Source organism: Megalobrama amblycephala, linkage group LG1, assembly GCF_018812025.1.
Source record: "Megalobrama amblycephala isolate DHTTF-2021 linkage group LG1, ASM1881202v1, whole genome shotgun sequence".
Taxonomy (NCBI): Eukaryota; Metazoa; Chordata; class Actinopteri; order Cypriniformes; family Xenocyprididae; genus Megalobrama; species Megalobrama amblycephala.
In genome coordinates, this window is record NC_063044.1 from 23693169 (window position 1) to 23715969 (window position 22801).

General features: G+C 38.6%; 1 protein-coding gene across 1 annotated transcript; it reads right to left on the reverse strand.

Annotated features, from left to right (window-relative positions):
• Nucleotides 1-5906: 5906 nt before the first annotated feature.
• Nucleotides 5907-21619, reverse strand: LOC125244492 (gastrula zinc finger protein XlCGF57.1-like). Its single transcript, XM_048154570.1, has 2 exons — nucleotides 21535-21619; nucleotides 5907-7153 (listed from the first exon to the last, which is right to left on the reverse strand). The coding sequence occupies exons 1-2, from the start codon at nucleotides 21617-21619 to the stop codon at nucleotides 5907-5909; spliced, it is 1332 nt and encodes a 443-aa protein (XP_048010527.1).
• Nucleotides 21620-22801: the final 1182 nt, after the last annotated feature.

A 22801-nucleotide genomic window follows, 5' to 3' on the forward strand; every position in this document is an offset into this window, starting at 1 on the left:
TATTATGCTCTATTGGACAATGTTTGACTTAAGTCAAATCTAAATGTCTAACAAAAGGTCAGATTTGGAAGCATTATTATGTGTACTTTTTAATTTATTTGTAGAATCAAATCACCTGGGTTTTTCAATGATGTAATTGGTCAAACACATTACATAATGTTTCTCTATTTCTTTAAATTGCAGTCTAGATTTTGAGTAATATAATACAGTTTTTAAATGGGTTTACTTTAGTCATGTATTTATTTCGGACAATCTGTATCTGCACAACATTCTAGTAGTGACAAAAGTGCGCAGTGGTTGCAGACACAGCACGGGGCGCTGTTTGTCGGAGGGCTGTCTGGACTATTGTAATCAACAAACGAAGAAGAGTAAGTGCGCACACAATAATAACTCATTGACACACACGTTAGTTGGATCCAATGACAGTAAAGGTTGGATCAGGGATGCATGTGTGCTCCGCAAATTCACGTCCTAAATACTGTATTTTAGCTGATCAAAAATGTATGAAAAATGTCATAAATTGTATCATGAAATATACAGGTTTGACTGTAGTCATGTCGTCCCATGATGAATAATAGGCCTAATCATATTTTTAGGCTAAACCAATACATTATATATTTGGATGCACTTATATACTAAAGTTGCAGAACGTAATCAAACGTTGCATATAGGTCCCATTAATAGATCTAAAAGAATAGCCTATTCAAAATCTCACATCTAACATGAAATGAAACATATTCTTTATTATCACTTTACAAACAGGGAATTAACAGTTTTTCTCCATATTGTCTAATGCAGTTTTGGGTTTACATCCAAGCTGTTGAATGAAAATGCAAGTAGGTAGCCTAAAATTCAATGCTATTTGCTACACGTACGTCAAGGGGGAAATGCACGTGTTTCCACAACTGCATTACTACGCGTTGCCATGACATCAATTCTTGTCGGAGTTTTGAAAATATTTTAAAGAGAGAGAGAGAGAGAGAGAGAGAGAGAGACTGACTGATGAGTACAGAGTAACAAGATGGGCGTGGCTTTTAAAAGTGCCTTTGTGTGTGTCTGTGGTGCTTTGAAGCTGCCAAATTTGAGGGACCTAAAGAAGAAAAGAGGAAAAAAAACAGAATTGAACATTTCACATCAGTATTCTCTTAATCTGTGTTGCCAGAATGGGCTAGATTGAATGTGATATTCGTTTTATACAGTGAAAAAACAAGTTAATATTGTTAACTACAATTTCTAACAAAATTTGACAAACAGTTAATAAATGCAAGTATAGGGAATTTATATATATATATATATATATATATATATATATATATATATATATATATATATATATATGTATGTATATATATATGTATATATATGTATGTATATATGTATGTATGTATATATATATATATATATATATATATATATATATATATATATGTATATATATATATGTATGTATGTATGTATGTATGTATGTATATATATATATATATATATATATATATATATATATATATATATATATATATATATATATATATATATACATACATATAACAGTTAATAAATGCAAGTATAGGGAATTTATTTATATATATATATATATATATATATATATATATATATATAATTCCCCATTTATTTTAATATAAAAAAATTCCCAAACAAAGCCACAGCAGAACTTTAAATAAATAAATAAATAAATAAATAAATAAATTACATTTATAATGTTGGATAATAGTTGTGAGCTAATGTAACGTTAGCCTAATAGGCTACTTAAACTTGAATTCAATAACGTAAGCTGCACATTTGGTGCAGAAAGCTATATTTTTATAATTACTTCTAACATTTATCGTCATAAGAAATGGCCACCTTACAAATCTAAAGTTTCTAAACACAACTTATTGTCCTGACTCAACAGTTTTTAATCAAACCTCCGATACGTTATCCTATGACAAGAAAACGCTAAAACTGCTTACTTGCAAGCGTCTAAGAGCATGTTAAACTCACCTTTTAATGTCGTTTTGCCTGCAGTTGAGGGTTGCTTTGGTCAAACTCACCTCTGAATGCCGTTTTACCTGCAGTTGAGTGTTGTTAAATTCACCGCTGCGCTAAACTAACCGCTGAATGATCACGTGCGTTGTTAAACTCACTGAGAGCTCCCAACACAGGTCCCTGGGATAGGTTGCTTCCATATGGCCAGAGCACGTAAGCAGCGCTGCGTGACTCTGATCATACGAAACGGATTCCCCCTCGGTGAGAACCCCTTGGTTTTGAGCCACCACTGTAAGGATCTCATGTTCAGTAAGCCCCAAGGTATAACGTTGGATGCTGCTGCCATCAGACCCAACATTTTCTGAAACTGTTTTACAGTGAGTGACTGGCCTAGCTTTATGTCCGAGACTGCATTGAGGATTGATGTTATTTGAGCCGGAGATAAACGGGCTCTCATAATCACAGAGTCCCATATCACGCCCAGATAAATGATTCTCTGAACTGGAGAAAGAACACTTTTCTTCGCGTTTAGTCTCAACCCCAACTTTTCCATATGAGCGAGAACATCACCTCGATGTTGAACTGCCATCTGCTCTGATTGAGCGAGAATCAACCAATCGTCTATGTAGTTTAATATGCGGATGTCCTGCATACGCAAGTGCGTTAGAGCCGCATCTACACATTTGGTGAAAGTGCGGGGTGACAATGCTAGGCCGAAGGGAAGAACCCGATATTGGTATGCTTCGCCCCCGAAAGCAAACCTCAGGAATTCTCTGTGATGCGGGAGGATTGACACATGCAAATACGTGTCTTTCAGATCTATCATCACAAACCAGTCCTCTGATCTGATTTGTGACACGACATGCTTTATTGTGAGCATCTTGAACTTGAGCTTTGCTACTATTCGATTCAATTGTCATAGATCTAAAATCGGACGTAATCACCCATCTTTCTTTGGCACAATGAAGTATCAGCTGTAAAAACCTGACTCCTTGCTGGGAGGAGGAACCCTTTCTATTGCTCCTTTTTGCAAGAGTGTCTGAACTTCTTGTGCTAACACCAGAGCCTGCTCGGGATCTACCACCGTGGTCAGAATCCCATTGAATCGGGTTGGGTGTGTTCTGAACTGAATCGCATACCCCTTTTCTATAGTTCGCAGGACCCACTGAGATACTTTTGACAGATTTTTCCACTCTGACAAAAAAATCTACTAAGGGAACCAGCCTCTCGAGGCTGGTCTCTGGTGGAACATGAGCACCTAACACAGTGCCCTGTAATGGCGGACCCCGGCATTGTGGCAGGGTTGGCAGAGCGCCCCCTGAGGGCACCGAAGACACACAGGCACCGTATAATGAGGTGAATGCTGTCTGACTTTGGTGGGGACCGCCCTCAGAATCCTGACAGATCTTATGGCGTCAGGATTTCTTCGAAGCCCTCTTAGCGGCAATGACGGCCCTCAGATCCTTCTTGCCCTTCGAGGGCTTCGGCTGAGCACGCTGACCCGGTTCCCAGCTCCTCGGAGGGGGAGGTCGGGTAGCAACACTCTGCCTCTGGTGTTGTCTGTGCTGCGAGGAGCTTGTACTCGGTTCCTGCTGCCCTCGCCCAGCAGCAGGGGGAATTTGGGCCCGTCGAGGGAGAAACTGCTGCAAGGCAGCAGACTGTTTCTTCGCCTCTTGGAACTTGTTGGTGACGGTAGAGATAGCATCACCAAACAGGTTGGAAGGATTCAGCGGGGCATCAAGGAGAAACGCCTTATCCTTGTCCTTAATCTCAGTGAGATTAAGCCACAAGTGCCGCTCCGTAGCCACCAAGGAAGACATGGAACGCCCGACAGACTTAGCTGTCTCAGTGGCACGGAAAGCGAGATCGGCAGTAAGGCATAACTCCTGTATCCGATCTGCCCCAACCTCATCACTTTCCCCCAAATCCTTCAGCAGATCAGCCTGATATGCTTGCAAGATGGACATCGTGTGCAAGCATGCTGCAGCCTGACTGTACGCTTTGCCCACTAGCGCTGAAGTGGTCTTGAGCGGCTTAGTGGGCAACGTCGGGGCTTTGAGGGACGATGCCGCCTGCGGAGAGAGATGGCTCGCAAGTGTCTCTTCCGCTCTTGGCATCGCCCCATACCCGTGTTTTCTCATTCCTGCCACATTGCTGTATATGGAGGTCTGAGGTGTGTAAACACAGGTAGATACCGGCTTCTTCCACGATCTCAACACCTCAGTGTGGAGATCAGGAAAAAATGGTAATGCCCGACGTGGAGGCTGAGCAGACCTAGATGGCAGAAAGCGTTCATCCAGTTTACTTCTCACGATCTGCACTTGCTTTTTGGCTGGCCAATCGATGTTCAACTTGGCAACAGCACGAGAAAGCACCTCCATAAGCTCCTCGCTGGCAGGAGACTGAAGTGGCGGATCTTCAGCCTCCCCCGTGGCCACGCTAACAACATCTAGCTCCTCAGAACTAGATGCCATTAACGTGACCGTATCCACCGGAGCGGAAGAAACCGCAACACGTGCTTCCTGCCTCCAGATGGATACACTTCTGGATGCAACAGGTGAGGGCAGAGATAAGGCAGGGCCCGTCTCTAACCCCTCTGTTACATCCATTTCCGAACCCCAAGACATAAGGCGCCGGCCTTCCTCGGCAGAAGCGGGACCCGAGCCTTGAGGAACGCGAGCCGAGCCACCCTCCTCGAAGAGGGCTCGGCGGGAGCGCAGCGTACGTAGCGGCAGCTGTTCACAATGCACACAGGCAGCCCCCTCGAGAGCTGCCTGGGCATGCTGCGCTCCCAAACAAACAACACACATTTCATGTGTGTCCCCGCCCGGGATAAAACGCAGGCAAGGGTGCACACACTTCCTGTATAGTTGTTCACTCGCCATTTCAACAAACTTTGCAAAAGACAGACAACAATAAATAGGACAGACAGTATCACACAAAGTAAGCTTCTTGTAAGTATCACACTTGCTGAAGACACAGAAGCTGAATGACAGTGTTTTCGGGCGGGTTTTATAGTTCCTGGTCAGTGACGTCACCCGCCTATGACGTTCCGTCTCCTGATTGGACAGATTTCATACGTGCTTCATGACGACATCATGCAGAGGCGTTCCCATAGTGATTTACGCAGCGCGAGTTCCCTTGAAAGGGAACTTAGGCCCCGTGCACATGGAGACACATCTTTGTGAATATGCACAAACTTTTTATTGGATAGGTTTGCGTTTTTGTGTGTACAACCTTTCTGTATATTTTGAGAAATGATGATGTCATCACCCCACGTGTCGACCCTAGTCAGACGCCGCTAACAGCACAAAACAGCAACAACAGCAATAGCAGACTCTAGATGCTTGTGTTAATGTTATAGAATCTACAGAGCCAAAATAAAGCATTATTTCTAAGCTTTACTATAGTTTGTATACAGCATGCAAGGTTTATGCACATGCTCCAAGTCTTATTCACTGCTTTAAGTGTATCTCTGTAGCAGAATTACAGCACCACATACTGGTCTGGCATGTATACTACATTATTTTGATTCGTTTCAGAGGTTTCGTGTGGACGCAGATATTTCTTGAGACAAGGAAAAAAAAGATTGGATAGGATAAGCTCCGGCTTTGTGTGGCTGAAAAAAACTACCCGACAACTGACTGTCGGCTTGGTGTGTTCCTGCCTTAAGGCTTTTCTCCAGTATAAGTACTCATGTGGTCTTTAAGGCTTTCTTTTCGACTGAAACTCTTTCCACACTGTTGACAGGCATAATGTTTCTCTCCAATGTGAATTCTCATGTGGATTTCAAGTGTTCCTTTTCTATTGAAACTTTTTCCACACTCTTGACAGATGTAAAGATTTTCTCCAGTGTGAATTTTCATGTGGTCTTTAAGGCTACCTCTATGTCTGAAACTCTGTCCACATTGTTGACAGGCTTAAGGCTTCTCTCCAGTATGAATTATCATGTGGACTTTAAGGCTTCCTTTATGTGTGAAACTCCGTCCACATTGTTGGCAGGTGAAAGGTTTCTCCCCAGTGTGAATTCTCATGTGGTCTTTAAGGCTTCCTTTTTGACTGAAACTCTGTCCACACTGTAGGCAGGTGAAAGGTTTCTCTCCAGTGTGAGTTCTCATGTGGACTATAAGGTGTTCTTCACGTGTGAAACTCTTTCCACACTGTAGGCAGGTGTAAGGCTTCTCTCCAGTGTGAATTCTCATGTGGACTTTAAGGCTTCCTTTATGTGTGAAACTCTGTCCACATTGTTGGCAGGTGAAAGGCTTTTCTCCAGTGTGAATTCTCATGTGGTTTTCAAGTTTTCCTTTTCTACTGAAACTCTTTTCACACTCTTGACAGGTGTGAACTTTTTCTCCAGTGTGAATTCTCATGTGGACTGTAAGGCTTCCCTTTTGACTGAAACTCTGTCCACATTGTTGGCAGGTATAAGGCTTTTCTCCAGTGTGAATTCTCATGTGGACTGTAAGGCTTCCCTTTCGATTGAAACTCATTCCACACTCTTGACAGATGTAAAGATCTTCTCCAGTGTGAATTCTCATGTGGTATTTAAAGGTTTTTTTATGTCTGAAACTCTGTCCACATTGTTGGCAGGTAAAAGTTTTATCTCCAGTGTGAATTCTCATGTGGTTTTCAAGTTTTCCTTTTCTACTGAAACTCTTTTCACACTCTTGACAGGTGTAAGGCTTTTCTCCAGTGTGAACTCTCATGTGGACTGTAAGGCTTCCCTTTTGACTGAAACTCTGTCCACATTGTCGGCAGATAAACGGCTTTTCTCCAGTGTGAATTCTCATGTGGCCTATAAGGTTTCCCTTTTGACTGAAACTCTGTCCACATTGTTGGCAAGTATAAGGCTTTTCTCCAGTGTGAATTCTCATGTGGGCTGTAAGGCTTCCCTTTTGATTGAAACTCTTTCCACACTCTTGGCAGATGTAAAGCTCTTCTCCAGTGTGAATTCTCATGTGAACTTTAAAGGTTTTTTTATGTCTGAAACTCTTTCCACACTGTTGGCAGGTGAAGAAACTTTTAGTTCCAGTCTTTTGAGCTCTTTCTTGTGAGGAAGCCTGTGTTGGTCTTTCCCCAGTCATGAAATCATGATGTTTATAATAATGTTCTTCCTCTTCTTGCCTTTCATTAAGTTCATGACTCGTCTCTTTCAGTGCCATTAGATCTAGGACAAAAATAGACATAAAACAATTTAGACATTTAAAGCATCAAAACCAACAACATGTTTGTATCCTATGGATCAGGGATGGGCAGCTTTGGTACTGGAGGACCACTCTTTTGCAGAGTTAAGTCTCATCCCTAATCAAATACACCTGCCTGTAATTTTCAAGCATTCCTGAAGACTTAAGGCTGACTTTTACTTCTGTGTCATGTGTACCCCGTAGGTACAGTGTTGGCTGTGAATACCACATGTAGAACGAGAAAGACAATATTTTTTTTATATTCAACAAGATTTTGTAACCATTTCTGGACAAGCTTACGATTAGGCAATATACGAAACAAGCTTACATTATATCTTAAGGTTTTCTTTTAGTTCAAAGAATTAAACAATATGTGCAAACAAAACATATTGTTACATGTGCCCTGGGTCCATGTTCTATTATCATCATATGGACTCCATTTCCCACAATCCCCCACCTAGGAACCAATCATGCACTCACACCCCCGTTTCCCATCAGTGACACTTAATAAGCTGCATTCACACACACTCTTTGCTAAATTATAGCTGTCTCATTTAATTTTGAAGGCTGCATCTTCAAGAGGACGAATCCTGTGAAGGATGCAGTATATGATAATATTCAATAGGGCCGAGTATCCTTAGCCAGAATTAAATGAGACGTCTTTAGTAGGACACACAGGCAGGAAAGAAAACAGGAAGTATATCGTTGCTATGCCAACGCGTTCACAGCAACCTTGTTGCGCTCTCAGCCAATGAAAGAATGAGAATTATTAATACATTTGTATGTAATTTGAAAAGCAAATGTATTTACTTGTTTTATTTTGGGTTATGCTTGAGGAGCTGGCTTATGTACAACAGATATTTGTTACAGAGACAAAGGACAAAGGAGGATTATATTAGGAAGAACAAAGTTTAAAACAAAAACAAGCTTTAAACTACTTACATTTAAAGATCAACATACTATAAGAATATCCTGATAAGTTTCCTGTAGAGTTGAAAACTTCCTTGTTATTCCAATAAAAGCTGAAAACTTCCTTGTTATTCCAATAAAAGCATTAAAGGTACAATTTGTAAGATATTCGCAGTAAAATATCCAAAAACCACTAGGCTAGTCTTATATATTTTGTCCAGCTGATTACTAACAATATCTCTAATGTTTTCAACTACTTGTAAATCATGAGAAAATTCCCATTTTAAACAGTGACACGGGGCAGTGCAGTCGCCTGTCAATGACGTCAGTTACCCTTGGTTACCGCCTATACTGATGTAGAAACCACATGACAACAGTGTCGTGGACAAAAGCGGAAGTAGTGTCTAGCGTCCAGCAAACCACTAGCTTGCTTCAAGTAGTTCCTTATTTACTTCTTGCACGTTTTATGGTGGATTGTGTTACTTATTTATGGAACATAGTTACTGTTTACCATCTGCCGCTGGTTCTGTCGACAAGCACAGCTCCCGTAAACGTAAGCGTACGGGCCAACCAAACGACCCAAGAAGAGTTTAGGACAAGAGGAGGGGCATTGCGTCTCTAGACCCGCGCGAGGACGCGTCTGATCCATAGTCTGATCGCGTCTTTGCATTGACTTTGTATGTAATCTACTCGCGTTTGCTATGTATGCCCAATTATTGTGTTTGAATGTACACGAGTGTATATATTTGTTGAACAAGTGGTAATCGTTTTCATATCATCTGACTAAACAGTAATCTATTAATTTGATCATTTACTGTCAAACTATATTTGCTGTATTGTACTGCAATATAGCATGACGCAATATGTAATGGTGGCATGTGAAAATTGTCTTCTTCAGACACTTATGAAATCCAGTATTGGACAGATTTTGTTAGTTACTGTAGCAGCTACAGTGTAGTTATCATAATTTTACTGTCAAAATAAATTGTGCTGTCAATACATATGATGTGAAAAATCATTGTAGATTGTACTTGTGTTGTTATGCTGTAGCCTTTAGTGAACATGTGTTAAAAGAAATAATAGATAGAGAAATAAAGGAGAAAGAATAGTCCACTATAAGTAGATTGAACTGGTCTCTGAAATGGAGACCACATTTCCCAAGATTCTGCTCTAAAACTTGGTGTCATCAAGCTACGCCTTTGTTTTGAATAGGCTTCTAGCGACCTCTAGCGGGCAAAATTATTACAAACTGTAGCTTTAATTGACACCAGACCCAGCAAACGACAGAATCTACAAAGTGGGGATCTATGACGTCAAAGGGCAGCAAGCACCACCTCCGCAGAGGAAGATCAACACCTACTTCATCCCTGCCTGTTTAGCCCCGCCCACCGATTCATGCATGACATGCAATAGAATAGGTAGCCTAAGTAACATAGGTCTATGTAGTGCTAAACCAGATCGAGCTACCAAGTAATAAACATGTCGTTGAGGATTACAAAATATTGTGCAGTGCCTGGACTCAACAGTAACGCAACAACATGTGAGTAACTGTGTTAAATCTAATGCTTGATCTGATATTAACCCTTTGAGTGGTACGGTCCCACATGTGGGATTTTTATTTCTGTGCCCCTGGGCGTATGGTCCCACGTATGGGATTTCGAACGTTCAGCGACGTCACATAACTGCAGATTCAAACTGCGCTTTCGCGCTTATACTGTGAGACGGACACGCGCAGCTCGTCATATATCACAGCTATGCAGTGTTTTCAGCCACATAACGTTTCTTTTAAGGTTACAGACATTTAAATACGCATAAGCACCATTAAAACAATATATTTAGAGTTTATAAAATACACACTGATGTCAGACATCAGTGGAAGGAGCAATAACAATCCATTCATATATAATTTTCAAACATTTATTCATATCAGACACACATAATGGGCCCAAGTAACTACAAAGATGGAAACAATAAGGGCAAACATTCTAAAATAACAGTCGCCTTAAAAAAACTCACTCTGGGGGGACAGTTAGAATATTTTAAACTCACGCTTGAAAGGGCTAATGATTCATGTACAGTCTGTGTGTCAGTAAATCAAACCAGTGATTAAACTTCGCCTTGCATTGTTTCTCTTAGTAGGATGAAAATATTATTTAACAGTGATTAAATTATATAAAGAAAGCTCAAAGAAAGCCCCCTTTGCAATCGTTGGAGCAGCACGCTGAAGCTGTCAATCAAACAGCGTGAGTTTATCAGTGACTGACATGCAAACTCCTGTTTTATTCAGTGAATCTCTTAGTTATATCGCGTTTGCACTGTTAGTGAAGATGTAAGCATTTGTTAGTGTACAGAAATTTAGTTGCAATGAGATCACTGCTTTTATGCGCTCAACAAAAGGTCTGTGATTGACTACAATGTTCATCTCTGCAACCTTTCACCTCTGCGACCTCTGGAGGACGCAGCCTTCGAAATGAGACACAGCTATTGGTTAGCCTTGTATCCGGCCTTGTCTCCGTGTTACTTGATCCTTGCCTGCGTTTTTGACCCTGGACTGTTTCTGTTGTCCCGTCCCATACGTTACACATATAAAGAACAAAAGCATTTAAGCTCATGCAGCGCGAATGGAAAAAACACTAATAAAGCAAACAGCGCCAGTTATCGTACAAAACGTAATGTACATAATACACTCGAGTCAGCATATGATTATCGTGTTTACATTGTTTCACATGTTCATGTTGAGAAAAAACAATAATATCCACATGCTCGGGTGAGAAAATGAGCCGTGCTGACAGACATTGCAGAGACACAAAGATAACGATACATAACGCTGTGCTAAGCTAAGTTTCTAACAGCAGCACTTTGTATTTTCTGTTTCGTAAATATATCTCCCTCGATGAAACTCAAAGGAAACATATGACTCAAAATCATTTTGCTATCACATAAGTTATCTTCTCGGCTCACTCAGGTTACAGCTGCGCTTACCTGTCGTGAATCCAGTGATGGACAGCGGTCTTTCCTCATTCGACGGGTGTTTTGATTTCATGTGCTTTATCATTATGGTGTTGATATAATGATAACTGTTTCATTAATTCATTTGATCAAAGGTAATTCCATTTTGTAAGATCGCTTTCATCAAAGTAATTCCAAACTTCATGAGGCAGCCGACATTTTGTGATGATCAAAATAAAAATAAACATAAACATCCACAGCACCACCCGGTGCATTTAGTTATAACTGCAAGTTCTGTCATGACAACTCTTGAAGTGTTTGGTATGGTAATGGATATGACAATGTAGATATTTTTGGTCTTGGCGGAATAGATCTGCTACACTGCTGCTGCTTAATTGCTGCTGTTGATTATTGCTGCTGCTGCTGCTGCTGCTGCAGAGCAAGTATGGGACTTGCTACTGCCAATAAATACACAACCCGCTGCTGTGAGCAAGTAAGACATGCTGCTGCTGTACATTATAGCGTACATGAATAACCCCCCAACAGAACAGGTGACATGATATTAGACAATACAAGCCCAGAGATGTCAGAGATCCCCCATAAATGCAGAAGGCAAGATGATGATTCACCCTCACCCCCCATCAGATCTACCGCCAAAACATACGGGTGCTGGTCATATAATTAGAATATCATGAAAAAGTTCATTTTTTTATTGTGAATTATTTTTAAAAATGAAACTTTCATTTATTCTAGATTTCCAACATGTAAAGTAAAACATTTCAAAAGGTTTTTTTTTTTTTTTTTTTTTTTTTTTAATTTGATGATTAGAGCGTACAGCTAATGAAAGTCCAAAATCCAGTATCTCAAAATATTAGTATATTTACATTTGAGTTTCATTAAATGACCATCCCTACAGTATAAATTCCGGGTATCTCTTGTTCTTTGAAACCACACTAATGGGGAAGACTGCTGACTTGGCAATGGTCCAGGAGACAATCATTGACACCCTCCACAAAGAGAGTAAGTCACAGATGGTCATTACTGAATGTGGTGGCTGTTTACAGAGTGATGTATCAAAGCATATTAAATGCAAAGTTGACTAGAAGGAAGAAATTGGGTAAGGCAAAGGTGCACAAGCAACAGGGATGACCACAAGCTTGAGAATATTGTCAAGTAAAGCCGATTTAAACACTTGGGAGAGCTCCACAATGAGTCAAATGAAGCCGGAGTCAGCGCATCAAGAGTCACCACACTCAGACATCTTCAGGAAAAGGACTACCAAGCCACTTCTGAAACAGAAACAACGTCAGAAGCATCTTACCTGGGCTAAGGAGAAAAAGAACTGGACAGGGAACAGTGGTCGAAAGTCCTCTATTCAGATAAAAGTAAATTTTGCATTTCATGTTGAAATCATGGTCCCAGAGTCTGAAGGAAGACTGGAGAGGCACAGAATCCAAGCTGCTTGAAGTCTAGTGTGAAGTTTCTGAAGTCAGTAATGATTTTGGGGGGCCGTGACGTCTGCTGGTGTTGGTCCATTGTGTTTTATCAAGTGCAAAGTCAATGCAGCCATCTTCCAGGAGATTTTGGAGCACTTTATGCTTCCATCTGCTGACAAGCTTTATGGAGATGCTGATTTCCTTTTCCAGCAGGACTTCAGCACTTGCCCACAGTGCAAAAAACACTTCCAAGTGGTTTGCTGACCATGATATTATTGTGCTTTATTGGCCAGCCAACATGCCTGACCCCTGAATCTATGGGATATTTTCAAGAGAAAGATGAGAAACAGTCGATCCAACAATATATAGATGATCTGAAGGCTCAATCGTGCCTCAGCAGTGCCACAGGCTGATCACTTCCATGCCACACTTCACTGATGCTGTAGTTTGTGCTAGGAGCAAGTCAATTTGCTGTAATATGTGCTGCCGGCCAAGTATTGAGTGTACAAATGAACATACTTTAAAGAACTTGAACTTTTCCATTTTGCAAATCCATTTTTTGATTGATCTTAGGAAATAATCTAATATTTTGAGATACTGGATTTTGGACTTTCATGAGCTGTACGCTCTAATCAACAAATTAAAAAAAATAAAAAAAATAAAATAAAAAAACTTTTGAAATGTTTTACTTTACATGTAGGGAATCTAGAATATATGAAGTTTTATTTTTAAAAATAATTTACAATAAAAAAATGAACTTCTTGATGATATTATAATTATATGACCAGCACCTGTATGTACTGTTGCTGCTTCGAAGAGCGATAGGAACCGTGTGTATGCTATCTATGTATGCCTGGTCCATTTTGCGACGACAAATAATTCAGGGGCCGTATTCACAAAACATCTTAAGGCTAAAAGTAGCTCCTAACTTGCCGATTTAGGAGAAACTCTTAAAAAAATGGACGTTTCAGTCCTAATTTTAGGAGTCCTAAATTTTTGCTCTAAGAGTATTTCACAAAGCATTTTAGCGCTAAAACTAGCTCCTAAATCTGTGAAACGTTAGGAGTAGTCAAGAGGACTCCTAACTCACTAAGACCAAATCACAAACAGTCATAATCCACCCAAAGACACTGAATACCATTGAGGCAATAGTGATAGAGCCTTGGGTGCTCAACTTTTTTTTTATAAATGCAAAACATTTTGATTTATAGATTTGAATCTACAATAAGATGCCAAAAATAAAATCTTTAATAAATAAATATTGCCCAATTACCTGTGGCAGTGGTTTTCATGAGTTCATCATCTACAAATGATTTACAGTTTTTCTCAGTTGCTTTGGTGCATTTCTCACATCACTATTTACATTTGCACAACAGTTAGTTCAACCTCCACAACATTTAGTCATTTGTGCACATCATAGTAGCAGTTTCTCATTCCTTCGAACAAATTGCAAATGCTTTTGGACATGCATCAATTGCTTTCATACAACTCTCTGCTGTTTTATAACATTATCATTTGCTTATGTCATGTCAGTCAAAATTAACTATACTTGTGAATGCTGAATAGTCATTCCATATAAAACTAATAGTCCTCATTTCATTGCTTGAATCATTACATACAGAAATGTTGAACTAGTTGTCAAAATCTGTCAAGCAAATTTTGCACATTTTTTAAAATCTTTTTTTTCCTGAAAATGTCTCCTAAATTGAACAGTTTCTCTCAAGTGAATCTCAACTTTTAACTGATGACAAGGGGTGTGTGAAGCATTAGTTGCAACCGATAATAAGCCACTTCTCTACAATCACTGTCAGAGCTGAATCCCATAAACCCCCACTTTACAAGCATATACAAACCAAGCAGGACATAGTGTGTACCATTTCTACAATACTGTGACACAGAAATGGAAGGTCAGCCTCATGGAAGAGGGGTGAGGGTGCGGGGAAGAAGGGGAAGGGGACAAAACAGGGGAAGAGGAAGAAGAGGCCAAGTACATAGGCAGATCCCTGATGAAATCAGGGCTACAATTGTGGATCATGTTGTCAATCACGGCCTCACAGTGGCTGAGGCTGGTCGAAGGGTGCAGCCAAATGTTGGGAGAACCACTGTAAATTCAATTATTCAAACATTTCGTTGGGAGAACAGGTGTGTATAAATGGACAGTAATTCAGCACTAAACAATCTGCACTGCACTACTGTCATCGTGTCATACATGAAGCTTGCAGTGGGACAAGAACTTGTCACTGTACATTTTACATTTAGACGTACAGCTTTACTGCATCACACATTTAGTGTATTGTAGTGTACAGTAGTGTTACAGTAAAGATTTGCCATATGTACTGCAATATTGTTTACAGTTGTGCACAGCTCTACCCAAAGGGAGTTTATGTTTGTTGCAAATAAGGGTGTATTTTTTCTTTTGCACAATGCTGTGAACAATTAGAATTGCAAAGAGCATATGCAGTAAAAATGTGAAACATACATATTCAGTGTCTTGTACTCAGTTACCTCACTAAATACAGTCAGTGTTGTGCATGAACGCGTTCAATGAACGACGTTCACTGAACGCGTTCATATTTTCGCCGAACGCTGAACTGAACGAGTCACTTTTCATTCAATGAACGTGAACGAGAGCGGCGCTCACTCTGGCAGGAATGAGCAGCATGCGCAGTTCACGTTCACGCTCATTTGAAAACTCAGGTTTTACGACACGACTGTTTACAGCAAACACCTTGATGGTGCAGCATCATGACTAGTGCTAGTACTAGTTCACGTGATTCAAACTTAGCTACAGCTGAAGCCAGTTTTGAAGAGCACTTAGCAGAGTTTTATGTACAAACAAAGGAAGACTCAGACGGAAAAAACCTCACGTTTTTGTGCAAACTGTGCCCACCGGGACTAAACAAACAAGTACGTACGTCAGCCACATCGAGTTCAAATTTGAAACGACACATCGAGTTACGCCATCCGAGCTATCTTGGCAAATATCTGCGACTGAATGATGAACGCAAGAAATCATTAACGAAGAGAGGACCGCCGCCAAGCACACCCACCCAAGTTAAGCTCACTGCATTTAGTAAAGGACCTGCTGTTTCACTTCGTTTACTTCCTTTTGAAGGTGTGAAAATGTGTTGGTTGAGTGGGATTGCACATTAAGCAGGGTAAGCCCAAGCTAAGTTTACATTACAGTACATGACTACTTTGGTCTGGTTTACATAGTTACTGCCGTTCAGAATATGCTGGATTTTTGTCAGTAGACAAATGATCTTTTCCCCATGAACCTGAATATACCTTATTTTTAAGTCCTGTAATTTGGTTCATGCTGGCTAAATAAAAGTTTCACTGAACATACAGTATACCTTGACTGCACCTTGTTTTTTCCAATTTCTACATATCATGATTACACATTATTTAAGGGGTAAATATTATTTTTCTCCTGGCTATAATAATTGTCTCTTGTTTATTGGTACAATAATTTTGATTAGTTTTGGAGTTGCAGTGATTTGCAGCTGGTAATGGATGGTAAAGAGGTTCTATTGAGTAAGATAGTGGCCTATCTTAAAAAGAATTTAACAAATGAACGTGAACTAGTTCATTTTTAGATATGTGAACTTAGTTCATTTAAAAAAAAAAAGAACTATGAACATGAACTAGTTCATTATCATCTGTGTGAACTGAACTTTGAGCTAGTTCTCTTTAGGTATGAACTGGCACAACACTGAATACAGTTGTGTAACTTTACTTATTTTTTTTTTATATTTGCTTTTTTTTAGTGTCAAAGATCTGACTTTTTTGCAAAAACATTGACAGAGTAAATGTCATAAGAAAAATGATTTGACCTTGTTTAAACAATGGTTCAACTTTTCATCTTGAACTGACACTTTTTGAACGAATACTTGTTAAATGACCTATCCATTTTGATGCAAGTGACACGCTTTTGCAGGTTATCAACTAGGTTTTGCAGTTTGTACTAATTGTTTTGAGAACTTAAGCATTAACTGTTGTGCAAATGTGAATAGTGATGTGAGAAATGCACCAAAGCGACTGAGAAAAACTGTAATATATTATATATATATATATATATATATATATATATATATATATACAGTGGTGTAGTCTAGTTTTTTGTAGTGAGTATACTGTGATTTTTCCCTCACAGCCTCACACCCGTCCCAGATCGACACCCCATAAGCACTGCCACACTCTCTAATGAATATAGTATTGAATTTAGAGCATTCTGAAAGACTTAAATCTGGGCAAAACAAGACTTTAACATCCAATGACATTTACAGCTGAAGAGACCTGATGATTTTCTACTGTTTAGTGTCAGTCACCATCTAACTCAGCCAGTTGAGATAGCCTTCGATGTTATATGAATATGATCCCTGGATCATAGGTTTTATCAGCTGGCAAGTTTAAAAGCACATTTAAGAGTGCAAATTGCAACTATTATTACAAAATGCTGGGTTAAAAACAACCCAAGTTGGATTGAAAATGGACAAACCCAGCAATTGGGTTGTTTTAACCCAACTATTGTGTAAAAATTGCTGTATTGCTTGCTTAAAATGAACCCCAAATAGGTTGGAAATTTACATTTATGAATATTAAATATAATAATTGAACAATAAACACTTAAATAGTTTATTAATAAATGATCACCTTTTGATTATTATTGTTGCCTCTATAATTGTGTCTGATTTTTAATTTCCAATCTATTTTGGGTTCATTTCAAGCCAGCCATATAGTAATTTTTAAACAATAGCTGAGTTAAATAAAACTACCCAGCAAGTTGGGCAAACATTTAACCCAACTGCTGGGTTAAAACAACCCAATCCATTTTCAACCCAACTTTGGTTGTTTTTAACCCAGCATTCTTTCCATTATTGTAACAATAATGGAAAGATGAGGCTTATCAGCATGTCACAATATAACCCCGTTTGGACTTTATTTTCTGTTTTTCTGTAGTTTTTCTGTGATTTCCTGCCAATCTGTCATTATATTTATGCATTTAAATCACTAACTTGAAATTCGATTCAATATCAGTTATTTTGGATATAGCTACATAACAAATTTGCTCAAGAAAAAAAAAAAAAAAACTCAACTAATGCTGTAAATGGGAATCATTTGGTACTACATTAATATTGAAGGTTAAAATGAAGTGATTTGTATACAAATTTAAACTACACTTGAGGAAATTTTTTTGTAAAAATAAAGTAGGCCTACTAACTTTAAAATTATCCAATTCGTTTTTTGAAATATAAATGGTGGCTGTCAACTTGATGGATTTTATTCAAACATTCATTAGGCTATTGAAGAACATTAAAAATTATAATTAGGCCTAATATGTAATGTGCATATATTTAGCTGAATGCTCCTCTCTAGAGTTCACTTTTCTAGCTGATTAATGAGTTTATGATCACTGAATATGTTTGTTCTGAGGTAAATGTGACGTTACGTGACATTGTTTACAAGCTGTTATAATGTCTTTCCGCGGTTAAAACACTGATTACGCGAATACACGAGACATGATATAGATTTAGTTAAGTTGTTCTGTATATTTTAACATAACGTTACCTTCGGAGGTTCATTCATGTTTATTTCGCGCTGTAACTGGTATTAAAGCAGAGAAGAGGATCAGTTCACGGGCGCTTCATGCTGCCGCTTCTCTTGAACTGAAGAGGTGCTACAGCGGTCACGACACATTGAAGAGCGCCAAAACGGTATTTGTGTTTTTTTATTTCGTAGTAAAATGGCCAGAATTTGAAATATGATACTATGTTTCATGTCAAAAGCAACAAACCACAAATCTTATTGTGATTTATTGGATGGTTACGTATCCTCGCGCTTTTTAAGTGGGTATACGGAAATCCTTGACCTTTCCTAGTGGGTATACGGCGTATACCTGCGTATCACGTAGACTACACCACTGGTTAGAATGTGATACAAGCGAACCCCATTTCCATTTAAAGTTCAGCAAGCTTGTCTCTGTATCATTATACAACATGCATATGCGCTAGCTGCTAAAATGCTTAGTAAATCTCTCTAAGCATTAAACACTGTTGATATGACATGAATTGATAAATCAGACTACACAATACAAACAGTGATAGTATAAGAACCCATGTACTTATCTTAGATGATTTCTGAAGCACGCTGCGCTACTATGCAATGCTAACTCATGTATTTAAAGATTAAGCATGCAAGCTCATTGGCTACTAATCCAGCAGGAACCAATCATCTGTGACCTATAGATAATGATGTGATTATTAGCAGGTTGTGTTAAAGGACCTATTAGTCTGCGCCATCTAGAGTTTTAATGCCAGAACTTTATATTTTTAGTTCTTAGGATTTATCATGGATTCACTGCATTACAGCCTGCAAAGCAACAAAGTAAAATTCAAATGGTCTTTTTATTTATTTTTTTTATATTAATTACAGATTGAATATTCAAATATTGGACTATTTGTGCACACCCCTAGTATAGACTACTGCGCAGAGTCTCGGGTGTAGGTGCGACACAGAAATAAAAATCAGCCTTTACTGTTACATTTTAGGGTTGGGTTCATTTTTTACAGGTTTGTTTGATCAGGGATGGAGCTAAACTCTGCAGAATAGTGTCCCTCCAGGACCAGAGTTGCCCATCTACAGATCTTATACAGCAGTGGTTTTCAAACCTGGTCCAAAGGGACCCACCACTGCACATTTTGTATATCTCCTGTATTTTTCACATCTGGTTAAGATTTACATATACATTTATTCATTTGCCAGACGCTTTTATCCAAAGTGACTTACAAGTGAGGAATACAACAAGCGAGTCGTCATGACAAGGCAAGTAGACACAAGAAGTGCTCACAATACAAGTTTTAGGCAGTGCTCAGAGTATCATAAACTACAATAGAGAGGGATTAGAGAAAGTGAAAGGAAAGGTATAAGAAGTTTTGTTTTTTTTTTAGGAGGAGGTTAAGTGCTCATGAAAAAGATGAGTTTTCAGCTGTCTTTTGAATATTGCCAGGGATTCTGCATTCCGGATGAAGGCAGGAAGATCATTCCACCAGGAAGGAACAGTAAATGAGAATGTTCTGGAGAGTGATTTCGTGCCTCTCTGTGATGGTACCACAAGCCTTCGCTCCTTTAATAAGCTTAGGTTTCTGGTAGGAGTGTAGACTCGTAAGAGTGAGTGGAAGTAGGAGGGTGCTGAGCCTGTGGTAGATCTGTAAGCAAGCGTCAACGCCTTGAACTTGATGCGAGCAGCGAGTGGTAGCCAGTGCAGAGAGATGAAGAGAGGCGTGACGTGGGCTCTTTTGGGCTAGTTAAAGACGAGACGTGCTGCAGCGTCTTTGCAATGTGGTCTTTGAAGGTCAGCTGGTCATCAAGGATTACTCCAAGATTTCTGGCCGAATTTGATGGGGTAATTGAGGATGCGCCTAACTGGATGCTGAAATCATGAAGATCTTCAGCTTGTTAGAGGAGAACTGACATTGATGGAGGAATTTACAAACTACAATTCCTGTTCATCAATAAGGTGAGAACCGGACCCAATATAAACCTAAATATACTCGAATGATTTAAATTAATTGAAAAGTGTTTTACTATTCAATGCTATTCAAAAAGAAGATATTTGTTGTTGTAATAATGTCAGACATAGCACACACAATAGTAGTAGCCATTCTGTACTCCGGCACGGTTAGCGATCTCACTGCCCCTTCAAGCGGGCCAGGGCCCAGTACAGAGAGAGCACACTAATGACATTAGACGGAAAGAATGAATGTTTATGGGATGTGTTTTCCTCAGCACAAAACTGGTTATACTATAACTATGGTTATACTCTTACCTGTAAATGTTTTAAAATCATGCAAGTGTGTCATCATTCATCAGCTCATTATTAGAGACTCATGATTGGAAACAAATATTTCAAATAAATCTACAAAGTGTCCTGTTGAGGTACTCCAGGGCTGCGCTGAAGTTCAGATTTTTATGCCCTTCCCTTGTTAACTTCCCTCCACCTTAAGGACTCAGAAGTACATCGTTGTTTACACTGAACCAACACTGGCAGAATCTGTCTAGCTACTTTAAATGTACCTCTCTGAGCTCTTGATTGCTTGGAATATGCAATGGAGCTGATTTGTAGATGCACTTATACTAAGTAAGTTATTGGCAGATCTGAGGGACCTAGGAGCTGAGTTCAAATAAATAAGATCAGAGATATAGGATGGTGTTTGTCCATTAAGAGCTTTAAAAACAATCAGCAACATTTTAAATTGAATTCTGAAAAAGACAGGAAGCCAGTGAAGTGATAAAATTGGAGTGATATGATCTTGTTTTTTGCACTAGTTAACTGTCTAGCTGTTGCATTCTGGACCATCTGCAAATGTGGCAATGAAGATTGAGGAAGGCCAAGTTACAGCGAATTACAATAGTGCAGCCATGATGTGATAAATGCAAGAATAACTTTCTCCAAATCTTGAAAGAAAAAGTGTTGATTTAAGTCTGGAAATGATTCTCAGTTGATAGAAGCTGTTTTTAACAACTGAGCTAATTAGTTTTTCAAGACAAAGCTCAGAGTCAAAGATCACCTACATTTTTTGCATGTCACATAATATATGGAGTAAGATTGTCTAAGTAATTGGCTATAGAATTTCTGTTTTTGGAGGGTCCAAAAATAATCACCTCAGTTTTCTCTCTCAGTTTTTCATAACAGGATTATTTTAAAGGCTTGAATATGTGCCACACTTATTGCTGCCAGCTGGTGACACAATAACCATGAACAACAATTGATCAGCTCCCATGACTAAACAAACAACCACAACATGAAATGTGATTTATACAAATCCATTTCCAAAGGGGAAATTTGAACTGCGCTGCATGATGAAATTCATTCAGCATGTGCAAACCTTAATTAAACAATCTCATGATCAATTAAACAGGAATTTATACCTGAGTGATATTATGCTGGAATTAATGGATTCTGTAATATTCTCTGTAAGATTATACTTCTGTATATTCTCTATTTCTGTAGATCTGGACATTTTAATAATGATCAAATGACTGAGTTCAGCTGTGAGAATAAAACCAACCTGTTTGTTCCTCAATATCTTCATGTTTCACACTGAATGTTTCTTCAATCTTTATTTCTTCAAACTCCTCTTTAATAAACTCCATCTTTAAGAAGTCTTCAATGACCTGTTGGACAACAACAAAAACACTCAAAACTTCTACATTTGGAATTTAAAGAATTATAGATTATATTTAAATGATATTTCTTTGGTGAAAACATGATTAGTTAGTTTGTTAGTGTTTGTTGTTGTCGTTCATGTTCACTGTTTGAGCAGCACGAGTCGTGATTCACTGAATCATTTCTCAAAGTGTTTGACTCAATTGACTCGGAGTTGAAAAGTTCAGTTTCTCCATCATTACTCGCCAGAGACTGAACTCGTGTTCATGATAAACTGATTTATGATTTATATAGAGAGAGAAATGAGACGCAGGTTTACTGTTTCTCATCAGTGGATATGAGCTTTACACACAAATATCCTTCATTACAGTTAGATAAAGAATCACAATGTTACGTTAAATAGTAAATAAACTCATTTCACATCGATGGTAAAACGATTAAAACTGTTTCTGTCGATTTAAACCGATTAAATTCTTAAAACCAACCTTCATTCAGCAGAATTACGGCAGATGCAGGAGCGCGGCGCAGTCTTATGACGTCATGTAGTCACTCCAAAATAAAAGTCCTGTTCAGACGCGCATTGTCTATTTTTTTTTCTTTTCTTTTAAGCATTTAATAAAAAAAAGATGCTGCATTTTCTACAATCACGAGATGCATTGCAAACTATTTTAATATTTAGATACAAATATTTAATATTTGTATTTAAATTAAAACAGTGACACGTTACAAACAAACGTTAAAAAGGTTGTATGAGTTTATTCATGTGACTGAATTGAAACATTAATAGTCAAAGTCAGTGTTTTATATATATATATATATATATATATATATATATATATATACTTTCCATTCTGTGACAGTTGAGCTAGAAAAATAAAGGTCTGAAAAGTTGTGTTTGCTGGCCAGTTTTGAGTCAATGTACATTTCTGACCAACATTTTCCACTTTTGATGTCATTTATATTAAGAAATTACTACTGTAGTAACTAGATATTTGTATAGTTTTCACCAAAGCTCGCTCTATTTTGCTGTAGATCATTACAGTTTTTCTCAGTCGCTTTGGTGCATTTCTCACATCACTATTCACATTTGCACAACAGTTAATGCAGTTCTCAAAACAATTAGTACAAACTGCAAAACCTAGTTGATAACCTGCAAAAGCGTGTCACTT